The sequence below is a fragment of the Pseudophryne corroboree genome, chromosome 1 (genome assembly GCF_028390025.1).
Source record: "Pseudophryne corroboree isolate aPseCor3 chromosome 1, aPseCor3.hap2, whole genome shotgun sequence".
Lineage (NCBI taxonomy): Eukaryota > Metazoa > Chordata > Amphibia > Anura > Myobatrachidae > Pseudophryne > Pseudophryne corroboree.
The window spans coordinates 972,712,407-972,726,362 of NC_086444.1; the positions used below are offsets into that span (position 1 = coordinate 972,712,407).

The 13,956-nt window shown below is 46.2% G+C and overlaps 1 protein-coding gene across 4 annotated transcripts in view; it reads right to left on the reverse strand.

Annotated features, from left to right (window-relative positions):
• Positions 1-3,535: 3,535 nt before the first annotated feature.
• Positions 3,536-13,956, reverse strand: part of RBM46 (RNA binding motif protein 46) — a 329,232-nt gene continuing 318,811 nt past the window's right edge. For all 4 annotated transcript variants that reach the window (XM_063920507.1, XM_063920504.1, XM_063920505.1 and 1 more), the window contains exon 6: positions 3,536-5,451. In XM_063920507.1, the coding sequence (XP_063776577.1) occupies positions 5,258-5,451 (194 nt within the window). In that variant the 3' untranslated portion in view covers positions 3,536-5,257. The remainder of the gene's footprint in view (positions 5,452-13,956) is intronic.

The window sequence follows — 13,956 nt, forward strand, 5'->3', positions numbered from 1 at the left end:
CAGTAGCTGCTGTATATATTGTTTTTGCACCAAATTTATATGCCCCCCCTCTCTTTTTACCCTCTTCTATTGCAGGGGAAAGCCTGGGGAGCTTCTCTCAGCGGATCTGTGGAGAGAAAATGGCGCTGGTGAGTGCTGAGGAAGAAGGCCCCGCCGCTGAGGGCGGGCTTCTGTCCCGTTTCTGTGTAAATATAATGGCGGGGGCTCGTACATATATACAGTGCCTGACTGTATATATGTATAATTTTGCCAAAAGGTATCTTAATTGCTGCCCAGGGCGCCCCCCCCTGCGCCCTGCACCCTACAGTGACCGGAGTGTGTGGTGTGCTGTGGGAGCAATGGCGCACAGCTGCAGTGCTGTGCGCTACCTTAAGTGAAGACAGGAGTCTTCAGCCGCCGATTTCGATGTCTTCATGCTTCTGTTCTTCTGGCTCTGCGAGGGGGACAGGGGGACGGCGGCGCGGCTCCGGGAAAGGACGATCAAGGTTAGGTACCTGTGTTCGATCCCTCTGGAGCTAATGGTGTCCAGTAGCCTAAGAAGCGCAACTTAGCTGCAGTGAGTAGGTTTGCTTCTCTCCCCTCAGTCCCACGTAGCAGAGAGTCTGTTGCCAGCAGAAGCTCTCTGAAAATAAAAAACCTAACAAAATACTTTCTTTTCTAGCAAGCTCAGGAGAGCCCACTAGGAGCACCCAGCTCTGGCCGGGCACAGATTCTAACTGAGGTCTAGAGGAGGGGCATAGAGGGAGGAGCCAGTGCACACCAGATAGTACAAAATCTTTCTTTAGAGTGCCCAGTCTCCTGCGGAGCCCGCTATTCCCCATGGTCCTTACGGAGTCCCCAGCATCCACTAGGACGTTAGAGAAAACCTAACAAATATACTTTCTGTCAGGAAGCTCAGGAGAGCTCCCTGAAGTGCACCCATCTCCTCTGGGCACAGTATCAAACTGAGGTCTGGAGGAGGGGCATAGAGGGAGGAGCCAGTGCACACCAGATCTAAAGTCTTTCTTAAAGTGCCCATGTCTCCTGCGGAGCCCGTCTATCCCCATGGTCCTTACGGAGTCCCCAGCATCCTCTAGGACGTAAGAGAAATGTATAATGTTTCTATTTAAAATACTTTTTTAGTTCTTTTAAAAGTACCTAACTGACTCTAAAGGAGTGATTAAGGGATCTATTCACTAAGCCTTGGATGAAGATAAAGTCCACAGAGATAAAATTCCAGCCAATCTGCTCCTAACTGCAATGTCACAAGCTGAGTCTGAAAAATGACAGGAGCTGGTTGGTTGGTAGTTTATCTCCATTCCATCCAAAGCTTAATAAATAGACCCCTTAAACCCGGAAGCAAAACTACACTTGCACGAGCTTTGCTGCCGTGCATCTTATCTGCAGCAAACCTCGTGCAAGTGTATCCACAGCTATGAAGTGTGCATGCATATGTACACACACGGCTATAGTAATGAATGGGCTGCGTACCTTGTCACAGCTCAGCGTACTAAGTCACACCCATGGCTTAGTGCAGCACGTGTGACTGTGCGGCCGTGGACAGTTTGCCAAGAAGGGTGTCTGCAGTAATCACTGCATGTGATGGACCTACAAAGTACTGACATCAATAAAATGTTATTGATCTATTTGCTGTCAGTGTCCAATCACTTTTGTGTACAGTGTAGAACAAAAATTACAGGGGATAGTAAAGCCTGTATACCTGGTAACGAGGTGCGGTTCAATAGAACAAATGCATCCTCCCTAGTGAGGCTAGTACAGAAAGTTTAACTTATATAATTTTGTTACCTCAGAGTTCTGTAACAAAGCCCAATTTGAATTAAATAATTTGTCAGGGATGTGTCCTGCTAGTAAGACTTACTTTAGTCATCTGTAGGACACAGTATTTTCCCATCAGTATAGTAGCAAATCTAGCTATACTACTGAATGACAATCTACTGAGTGACTTGCAGAGTCAGTTATGTCCTCTTCCTGAGTGGAAATCAATGTTTCTCTTAAGGCTAGGTCCCAACTAATGGCAAAAAAAGTACTGGAGGACCTAGGCAGGCTTTCTTTCAGCTGCCATGTCTAGGCAGAAGTACCAGGACCTAGAAAGACACGCCAGCTGTAGCTCATTTTTATTGTCCTCCAGGGGATATAAGATTAAACTACCCATTGGTATCAAAAATAGATGTATATGAGGCCTCGGTCAGACACTTTTAGCAGATTATTGTAAGTAATATACAGTAGTTATTACTTTCATAAAAACATTAAAGGATAAAGGGAGGACTTGGACTGTACACCCTATAAAAAGAGGTGCTACAATCCTGAGGTTTCTAGTATCACACAGGAAACAAAAATGTCGGTGCACACTCTACTTTTAGACAAAATTATTTTACAACTAGCATGGAGAATAAGTGAAGTTCTTAGCACAAATTTGGCCAGAAATGTGGGCCCATCAACCATGTCCAGATGAACTTTATTAGACTGGTCCCAGAGGACACTAAACTCTGAAAGAATACTGAACACGATTTATACACAAAAAGTCCTTAACAATAAAATTAACAGCTTAATCTCTGTGTTTTGGAACATGTTTGTCTGCTTGCTGAGGCTTGTCACATATACAGTACCTTAACATTCCAGTAAAAGTGATCATCAGTATAGAGTACTAGTAATTTTTTTTTTGTGTGCAAACCTTTTAAACTTCAGAAGACAAACACTCTTGCTTAGAATCTACGCCCCCACCTGCAAACACTTTTGTTTAGAACCTACACTCCCTACCTGTAATTCCACCAGTATCATCTAGCATCATTAGCAGCAGTTGCTCTCTTCTCAATCTAGCTGTACTTCAGTGACAGCAAATTAGCAAAAATGATGTTCCACCACTGACTGACACTGCTGACTTGCAAAGATAAGACTACTTACCTATTCACTGACACATAGCTGTTAATATGCAACCTACAGTTAAAGAAGCACTGCGGTCCTGGTACAACAATAGCCACTGCTACAGTATGTAAACCATCAGTGTCAATCCTTATGCTGTGCTACAGACTGCTTCCTTACAGTTAATGTTTAGTGGGAACAGAGCTTTCAGACTCAAAGGGGAATATTCAATTGTTTGAAAAGTCAGTTGGGTGTCTATTTTTTCCTATCTAATAGACAGGAAAAAAACAGACACCCAACTGATTTTCAAACAATTCCATTCCCCCCAAAGTGTGTATTCTGTTAATGTGCTTTATTACTATATCACCTTGTTATGACTCACTTTATAATAACCAGTGCTCCTATGCTCGTTTTGTTTAATTTAACTCTCTAGGCTTATTAGTGCATTTTTATGCTATGTCTGCTTGATCTGCTGTGTAAATTGTTTCTTCTTTTAAATAAAAATGACTTGATTTAGAAAAAACTTTGTTCTGAATGTAAACACATATGGAAAAATGTATGCTTCTTTAGTACAGTATAGTAATGCTGTACATGTGATAGAATCGCTTAAAAAATGACATAGAAGTTTAAGTCATGACTTCAACTACACAAATGTTGACACTTTGGAGAACATAAGTAGTAATACAGAATGCATTTAATGTAGGCACAATAAACATAAATGGAAACATTAAATATTGAACCACTGTGGTTTCTAAAAACACAAAATCTCCAAAAAGCCTAAAGGTACTAATTTAACAAGCAACATTTAGAAAAACATTTAACACAACAAAATACATAATGGTGCAGTACCACTTAGAAATGTTATAACTGTTATACTGTAATTCCTATACTACAATCTGCGAATGGATAAAAAACAAAGTGCAGCTGCTTTTTCACTTGACATAAATGTGTTTGTTTATGCAATACTCAAACGTGCTATATTCTCATTTCCATGCCTCCTGACTGATATTCATTGTATACAAAATAGTTTGTTTATATAAGATATAATATTTCTGGTATGACATTATCAATAATATTAATACTAACGATTTTAGCTTTTTTACTTTGCCCAGTTAATTGACATGGGTTGCACAGAAACTGTTAGCAGGTTGGAATAGCATTATTTTTTCATGGAGCTGATAACGCTCCCAAATGATTTGTCAAACACTTTTTATTATCCTATCACTAGGTAGATTCTAAGGCTATGAAGGGGACCTAATTTAAGATTCACAGCATGTGTACCCATGCTTATACATAAGAAAAATGTATATTGCCTTTAGTGTTTTTGCAACACTTTGAAAATGTTTGCTTAATAACAATTAAAGTCCCTACAACTGCTGAAGTGTTACTGCACCTTTCTATTCTTAATAATACAAATCTGACAATATTTTATATAAGAATCACTTTCCATATCCTATCATTCACAGCTTATTGAGATTCATATGTGCTCAGTGAAGTACATCTGTTGCACAATTATGATACATATCCTTAATGCTTCTCAAAATGACTCAAAGTGATATTTAGGCCTAAGGACTCACAACAATAAATGAAATTGCATTAGTCATATTACTGGATAAATACTAAATAGTGAAGACTGAGCATTAAACTGTATTTTTTCCCACTGTGATACCTGATAGGATGTATAGGCAGTGTATCCATTTGGGTGACAACTGTATAGCATACTCAAATGGCTAAGAACAACATATATATTAGTATCCCTTTAAGAAACTAGGCCAATATAAGTTTGTGTGCAACTGCATACTGTAGCATATACCGGTAAGTGCAAGTTTCTGCCACGTGAATGATGCCACTCTATATGCAGGCAGCAAGAACACTTCACTAATACCCCTAGTACCCAAATAACCCAGCTCCAACCTTTGTTATTAAACATGATTTCAAGCCATGTCCAGCTGCTTGAAACCGTGTTCACACTGCATTCTGGACACGGGTTATTGCTGGGTTGTGCCTTTGCCGGTGCTTAAAGGATGACATCCATACTCTTAGAGTGACCCGGGTCATACTTTCACACTCAAGACTACCTGGGTTGGTCCCGAGTTCAACCCAGGTAGCAACGTGTCAAATTACTGGGGCACCAAACCCAGGTCCCTTTCACACCAAGCCAGGACCCTGGTTGCGTCGGCAATATCCTGGGTCAGGGGCTAAGTGTGAAAGGGGAATTATTGTGTGCATTAAAACAACTGCATATGAACACCACGAAAGCTTGGCAACATTATCCTAAACATGAATCAACTTAAAAGTAACATTGCAAATTAAAGCAGTTAATGCAAATTTTATCTTTCGAAATAAAGAAAAATAAACACAAAGGCATCTGATCTCTTTGAAAGTACCACGCAGGCCTTCAGAAGTAAGAAGCTTGGTTGGGAATAAAAACTCTCTGCTCCATATGGTTTCCATTAGCCAGAGGCAATGGTGGTGATAATGGGTAGCTGGGGTACGAATAAGGCCTAGATTGTATCACACTTGTCAATCCAGAAGACAAGGCATTATTAATGGGTGACAAGTCATTCACTGAACTGTGATGGAAATTGGAGCCTGCAAAGAAGAGTACAAACAAAGTTAGAAACGAAACAAAGGATAGAGCACAGTTGTTTTTTTTAAATATCCCAAATAGCTATGTCATGAGGAGAGAGATTTGTTTTGAGCATTACAACTATGCAATTAACAGGCCGATCAGCAGATATATTGACTGAGGTAATTGCATTGGTGTGTATGCAGGAAACAACTTCAAACTCTCATGTAATAGTAAGGTTGGGCTTTTTAATACTGCTTAAAAAGTGTGATGTCCAACCTCTCTATCCCCGAGTCTCCACATCTGTAGACAATTGAGAACTCCACACCGTACAAGATGCATAGAGAGCATCCAGGTTAGATTGGGATTGAGAAATGTTTAAAACAAATGTTTAAATCATTGCAACAGCTCTCCTATTAGGAAGGCTCTTAGAATTTCCCTTCTTAAACATTGTGAAAAAGGAAAAAATAAGATTTTAAACCTACCGGTAAATCTTTTTCTCCTAGTCCGTAGAGGATGCTGGGGACTCCGTAAGGACCATGTGGTATAGACGGGCTCCGCAGGAGACATGGGCACTATAAAGAACTTTAGATGGGTGTGCACTGGCTCCTCCCTCTATGCCCCTCCTCCAGACCTCAGTTAGAGAAACTGTGCCCAGAGGAGACGGACAATACGAGGAAAGGATTTTTGTTAATCTAAGGGCAAGATTCATACCAGCCCATACCATCCACACCGTATAACAAGGAATATACGCAACCAGTTAACAGTATGAACAAAACAGCATCAGCCAAAGACTGATCTTAACTGTAACATAACCCTTATGTAAGCAATAACTATATACAAGCCTTGCAGAAATATGTCCGCACTGGGACGGGCGCCCAGCATCCTCTACGGACTAGGAGAAAAAGATTTACCGGTAGGTTTAAAATCTTATTTTCTCTTACGTCCTAGAGGATGCTGGGGACTCCGTAAGGACCATGGGGATTATACCAAAGCTCCAGACCGGGCGGGAGAGTGCGGATTTCTCTGCAGCACCGATTGAGCAAACATGAGGTCCTCCTCAGCCAAGGTATCAAACTTGTAGAATTTAGCAAAAGTGTTTGAACCCGACCAAGTCGCCGCTCGGCAAAGCTGTAATGCCGAGACGCCTCGGGCAGCCGCCCAAGAAGAGCCCACCTTCCTAGTGGAATGGGCCTTTACCGAATTTGGTAACGGCAATCCAGCCGTAGAATGAGCCTGCTGAATCGTGTTACAGATCCAGCGAGCAATAGTCTGCTTCGAAGCAGGAGTGCCAACCTTGTTGGCTGCATACAGGACAAACAGTGCCTCTGTTTTCCTAACCCGAGCCGTCCTGGCTACATACATTTTTAAGGCCCTGACTACATCAAGAGACTTGGAATCCTCCAAGTCACCCGTAGCCACAGGCACCACAATAGGTTGGTTCATATGAAACGATGACACCACCTTAGGCAGAAATTGAGGACGAGCTCTCAACTCTGCTCGATCCACATGGAAAATCAGATAGGGGCTTTTGTGAGACAAAGCCGCCAATTCAGACACCCGCCTTGCAGATGCCAAGGCCAACAACATGACCACCTTCCAAGTGAGACATTTTAATTCAACCGTTTGAAGAGGTTCAAACCAGTGAGATTTTAGGAACTGTAACACCACGTTAAGGTCCCATCGTGCCACTGGAGGCACAAAAGGAGGCTGTATGTGCAGCACTCCCTTTACAAAAGTCTGGACTTCTGGGAGAGAAGCCAATTCCTTCTGAAAGAAAATTGATAGGGCCAAAATCTGTACCTTAATGGAGCCTAATTTTAGGCCCATATCCACTCCTGTCTGTAGAAAGTGGAGAAAACGGCCCAGATGGAAAACTTCCGTAGGAGCATTCTTGGATTCACACCAAGATACATACTTTCTCCAGATACGGTGATAATGTTTCGCCGTTACCGTCTTTCTAGCCTTCATCAGAGTAGGGATGACTTCTTCCGGAATGCCTTTCCCAGCTAGGATTCGGTGTTCAACCACCATGCCGTCAAACGTAACCGCGGTAAGTCTTGGAACACGCAGGGCCCCTGTTGCAACAGGTCCTCTGTGAGAGGAAGAGGCCACGGATCTTCTGTGAGCATTTCCTGAAGATCGGAATACCAGGCCTTTCGAAGCCAATCTGGAACAATGAGTATTGTCTGCACTCTTTTTCGTCTTATGATTCTCAATATCTTTGAGAGGAGTAGAAGAGGAGGGAACACATAGACCAACTGAAACACCCACGGTGTCACCAGGGCATCCACCGCTACTGCCTGAGGGTCCCTTGACCTGGCACAATACCTCCGAAGCTTCTTGTTGAGGCGTGATGCCATCATGTCTATTTGAGGAAGTCCCCAATGACTTGTTATCTCTGCAAAAACTTCTTGATGAAGACCCCACTCTCCTGGATGGAGATCGTGTCTGCTGAGGAAGTCTGCTTCCCAGTTGTCCACTCCCGGAATGAAGACTGCTGCCAAAGCGCTTATGTGATTTTCCGCCCAGCGCAGAATCCTGGTGGCTTCCGCCATTGCCACTCTGCTCCTTGTTCCGCCTTGGCGGTTTACATGAGCCACGGCTGTGACGTTGTCTGATTGAATCAGAACCGGTAGGTCGTGAAGAAGATTCTCCGCTTGACGTAGGCCGTTGTATATGGCCCTCAATTCCAGTACGTTGATGTGTAGACAAGCCTCCTGGCTTGACCATATCCCCTGAAAGTTTCTTCCTTGTGTGACTGCTCCCCATCCTCGGAGGCTCGCGTCCGTGGTCACCAGAACCCAGTCTTGAATGCCGAATCTGCGACCCTCTAGAAGGTGAGCACTCTGCAGCCACCACAGGAGAGACACCCTGGCCCTGGGGGACAGGCTTATTTTCTGATGAATTTGAAGATGGGACCCGGACCACTTGTCCAGAAGGTCCCACTGAAACGTCCTCGCATGAAACCTGCCGAAGGGGATGGCCTCATAGGTCGCCACCATTTTTCCCAGTACTCGAGTGCATTGATGGACTGACACTCTTTTCGGTTTTAACAGGTCTCTGACCATGTTCTGGAGTTCCTGGGCTTTTTCCATTGGGAAAAAAACTCTCTTTTGTTCCGTGTCCAGAATCATGCCTAAGAAAGATAGCCGAGTTGTTGGAACCAACTGTGACTTTGGTAGATTCAGAATCCAGCAATGTTGCTGCAGCACTCTCAGGGAGAGCGCCACGCTTTTCAGCAACTGATCTCTCGATCTCGCCTTTTTTAGGAGTTCGTCCAAGTACGGGATAATTGTGACTCCCTGCCGGCGCAGGAGCACCATCATTTCCGCCATTACCTTGGTGAAAATCCTCGGGGCCGTGGAAAGCCCAAACGGCAACGTCTGAAACTGGTAATGACAGTCCTGTACAGCGAATCTCAGGTACGCCTGATGAGGGGGATATATGGGGACATGAAGATATGCGTCCTTTATGTCCACATCCCCCCCCCCCCCTTCCAGGCTGGAGATAACTGCCCGGAGCGATTCCATCTTGAATTTGAACTTTTTCAAGCACAGGTTTAGGGATTTTAAATTTAGAATGGGTCTGACCGAGCCATCCGGTTTCGGGACCACAAATAGGGTTGAATAGTACTCCTTCCCCTGTTTAACTAGGGGAACCTCGACAACCACTTGTTGTTGACAGTTTTTGAATTGAAGCTAAAACTATCTCCCTCTCTGGGGGAGAAGCTGGTAGAGCCGATTTGAAAAACCGGCGAGGAGGCACGTCTTCGAATTCCAGCTTGTAACCCTGGGATACAATTTCCCTTGCCCAAGGATCCACGTCTGACTGAACCCAGACGTGGCTGAAGAGTCGAAGACGTGCCCCCACCGGCGCAGACTCCCTCAGTGGAGCCCCAGCGTCATGCAGTGGATTTAGTAGAAGCCGGGGAGGACTTCTGCTCCTGGGAACTAGCCGTAGCAGGCAGTTCTTTCCCTTAACCTCTGGCGAGGAAGGAAGAGCCCCGACCTCTTCTGGACTTATGCGACCGAAAGGACTGCATCTGATATTGCAGCGTTTTCTTTTGCTGTGGGGAAACATAAGGTAAAAAAGTAGATTTACCCGCGGTAGCTGTGGAATCCAGGCCCGCGAGACCTTCCCCAAATAAATCCTCACCTTTGTAAGGTAAAACTTCCATATGCTTCTTTGAGTCGGCATCACCCGTCCATTGGCGGGTCCACAGGGCTCGCCTAGCAGAAATCGCCATGGCGTTGGCTCTCGAACCTAGCAGATCAACGTCTCTCTGAGCGTCTCTCATATATAAGACTGCGTCTTTAATGTGACCTAAGGTCAATAAAATGGTATCCTTATCCAAGGTATCAATGTCAGCTGACAAAGTATTCGTCCAAGCCGCAACAGCGCTACAAACCCAAGCCGACGCTATTGCCAGTCTGAGCAAGGCACCCGTATGTGTATAAATTGATTTTAAGGTAGTTTCCTGTCTGCGATCAGCAGGACCCTTGAGGGCTGCCGTGTCCGGAGACGGTAGCGCCACCTTTTTGGACAAGCGCGTTAACGCCTTTTCCACCCTGGGTGAGGATTCCCACCGTAACCTGTCCTGCGCAGGGAAAGGGTACGCCATAAGAATTCTTTTGGGAATCTGCAGTTTCTTGTCTGGAGATTCCCAAGCCTTTTCAAATAACGCGTTCAGCTCATGAGATGGGGGAAATGAGGTTCCTTTTCCTTAAACATGTGTACCCTCTTGTCAGAGACAGAGGGGTCATCTGTGATATGTAAAAATAAGATTTAACTTACCGGTAAATCTATTTCTCGTAGTCCGTAGAGGATGCTGGGACTCTGTAAGGACCATGGGGAATAGACGGGCTCTGCAGGAGATAGGGCACTTTAAGAAAGCTTTGGATTCTGGGTGTGCACTGGCTCCTCCCTCTATGCCCCTCCTCCAGACCTCAGTTAGGGAAACTGTGCCCAGAGGAGATGGACAGTACGAGGAAGGATTTTTGTAAATCTAAGGGCGAGATTCATACCAGCCACACCAATCACACCGTATAACTTAAGATAAACTTACCCAGTTAATGGTATGAACAACAACATAGCCACGGTATCACCGAAAACTATAACATAACCCTTATGTAAGCAATAACTATATACAAGTCATGCAGAAGAAGTCCGCACTTGGGACGGGCGCCCAGCATCCTCTACGGACTACGAGAAATAGATTTACCGGTAAGTAAAATCTTATTTTCTCTAACGTCCTTGAGGATGCTGGGACTCCGTAAGGACCATGGGGATTATACCAAAGCTCCCAAACGGACAGGAGAGTGCGGATGACTCTGCAGCACCGATTGAGCAAACAGGAGGTCCTCCTCAGCCAGGGTATCAAACTTCTAGAACTTTGCAAAGGTGTTTGTCCTCGACCAAGTAGCTGCTCGGCACAACTGTAATGCAGAGACCCCTCGGGAGGCCGCCCAAGAAGAGCCCACTTTCCTAGTGGAGTGGGCCTTAACCGATTTCGGTAACGGCAATCCTGCTGTAGAATGCGCCTGCTTAATCGTGTTACAGATCCAGCGAGCAATAGTCTGCTTTGAAGCAGGGGCGCCAACCTTGTTGGCCGCATACAGAACAAACAAAGCTTCAGTCTTCCTGATCCGAGTCGTTCTGGTCACATAAATCTTCAAAGCCCTAACTACATCCAGGGACTCGGAATCCTCCAAGTCCCTTGTAGCCACAGGCACGACAATAGGTTGGTTCACATGAAAAGATGAGACCACTTTTGGCAGAAAGTGAGGACGAGTCCTCAACTCTGCCCTTTCCACGTGAAAAACCAAGTATGGGCTTTTATGCGATAAAGCCGCCAATTCTGAAACACGTCTCGCCGAAGCTAACGCCAACAACATGACCACTTTCCACGTGAGGTATTTCAACTCCACAGTTTTAAGTGGTTCAAACCAAGGTGACTTGAGGAAACGTAACACCACATTAAGATCCCAAGGCGCCACCGGAGGCACAAAGGGAGGCTGAATATGCAGCACCCCCTTCACAAAAGTCTGTACCTCAGGAAGAGAGGCTAATTCTCTTTGAAAGAAAATGGATAAGGCCGAAATCTGGACCTTTATGGACCCTAATTTGAGGCCCAAGGTCACTCCTGTTTGAAGGAAGTGAAGTAGACGGCCCAAATAGAACTCCTCCGTAGGAGCAGCTCTGGCCTCACACCAAGAAACATATTTCCGCCATATACGGTGATAATGTTTCAACGTCACGTCTTTCCTAGCCTTGATCAGGGTAGGAATGACTTCCTCCGGAATTCCTTTTTCCGCTAGGATCCGGCGTTCAACCGCCATGCCGTCAAACGCAGCCGCGGTAAGTCTTGGAACAGACAGGGCCCTTGCTGCAGCAGGTCCTGCCTTAGAGGAAGAGGCCACGGATCTTCTGTGAGCAACTCTTGCAGTTCCGGATACCAAGTCCTCCGTGGCCAATCTGGAACAATGAGGATTGTTCTGACCCTGCTTATTCTTACAATTCTCAACACCTTGGGTATGAGAGGAAGAGGAGGAAACACATAGACCGATCTGAACATCCAAGGTGTCACCAGAGCGTCTACCGCTACCGCCTGAGGGTCCCTTGACCTGGCGCAATACCGCTTTAGCTTTTTGTTGAGACGGGATGCCATCATGTCTATTTGAGGCAGGCCCCACCGATCCGCGATCTGTGCAAAGACTTCTTGATAAAGTCCCCACTCCCCTGGATGCAGGTCGTGCCTGCTGAGGAAGTCCGCCTCCCAGTTGTCCACCCCCGGGATGAACACCGCTGACAGCGCGCTTACATGGCCTTCCGCCCAGCTTAGAATCCTGGTCGCTTCTGCCATGGCCACTCTGCTCCTTGTTCCGCCTTGGCGGTTTATATGAGCCACTGCCGTGACATTGTCTGACAGAATCAGAACCGGTCTTCTCCGCTTGACGCAGGGCGTTGTATATGGCCCTCAACTCCAGGACGATGATGTGGAGACAAGGCCCAAGGCTTGACCAGAGACCTTGGAAATTTCTTCCCAGTGCCACTGCTCCCCAGCCTCGGAGGCTTGCGTCACGAACCTGCGACCCTCTAGAAGGTGAGCACTGTTCAGCCACCACAGGAGAGATACCCTGGTCCTGGGAGACAGGGTGATCCTTTGATGCATTTGTAAATGGGACCCGTACCACTTGTCCAAGAGGTCCCATTGAAAAGTCCTCGCATGGAATCTGCCGAAAGGGATGGCCTCGTATGAAGCCACCATCTTCCCCAGGACCCGCGTGCACTGATGCACTGAAACCTTCTTTGGTTTCAATAGGTTCTTGACCATGGTCATGAGTTCCTGAACCTTTTCGGTCGAAAGAAAAACCTTTTTCTGGTCTGTGTCTAGGATCAGGCCCAGAAAGGTCAGACGCGTTGTAGGAACTAGCTGGGACTTCGGTATATTGAGAATCCAGCCGTGTAGCTGCAACGTCTTCATGGACAGAGACACGCTGTCCAGCAACTTCTCCCAAGATCTCGCCTTTATTAGGAGATCGTCCAAGTATGGGATAATTGTGACCCCCTGCCTGCGCAGGAGCACCATCATTTCCGCCATTACCTTGGTGAAAACCCTCGGGGCCGTGGAAAGCCCAAACGGCAACGTCTGAAATTGGTAGTGACAGTCCTGCACTGCAAATCTCAGGAACGCCTGATGGGGGGGGGGGGGGGGGGGGGGGGGGGGGAATATTGGAACATGAAGGTATGCATCCTTTATGTCCAGGGACACCATCAAATCCCCTCCCCTCCAGGCTGGCGATGACCGCCCGGAGTGATTCCATTTTGAACTTGAACATTTTCAAGTACAAGTTCAGAGATTTTAGGTTTAAAATGGGCCTGACCGAACCTTCCGGTTTCGGGACCACAAACAGGGTTGAATAATATCCCTCTCCCTGCTGGAGATGAGGAACTGTGACAATCACCTGCTGAACATACAATTTTTGGATTGCTGTCAACACCTACTCCCTCTCTGACGGGGAAAACCGGCGAGGAGGCAAGTCTTCGAATTCTAGCCTGTATCCCTGAGCAACAATCTCTACTGCCCAGGGATCCACCTGCGATTGAACCCAGACGTGGCTGAAAAACCGAAGACGTGCCCCCACCAGATCTGCCTCCCCCCGGGAAGCCCCAGCGTCATGCGTTGGACTTTGCAGACGCAGGGGAGGACTTCTGCTCTTGGGAGCTAGCTGTGTGCAGCTTCTTTCCCCTGCCTTTTCCTCTGGTAACAAAGGACGATCCCCGCACCTTCTTGTTTTTATTGGAACGAAAGGACTGCATTTGATAATGAGGTACCTTCTTAGTATGCTGCGGGGGGACATAAGGTAAGAAATTCGACTTACCAGCCGTAGCAGTAGAGACAAGGTCCGAGAGGCCGTCTCCAAACAACTCCTCCCCCTTGTACGGCAAGAACTCCATGTGTCGCTTAGAATCGGCATCTCCCGTCCACTGCCGGGTCCACAGGAGTTGCCTAGCAGAAATAGACA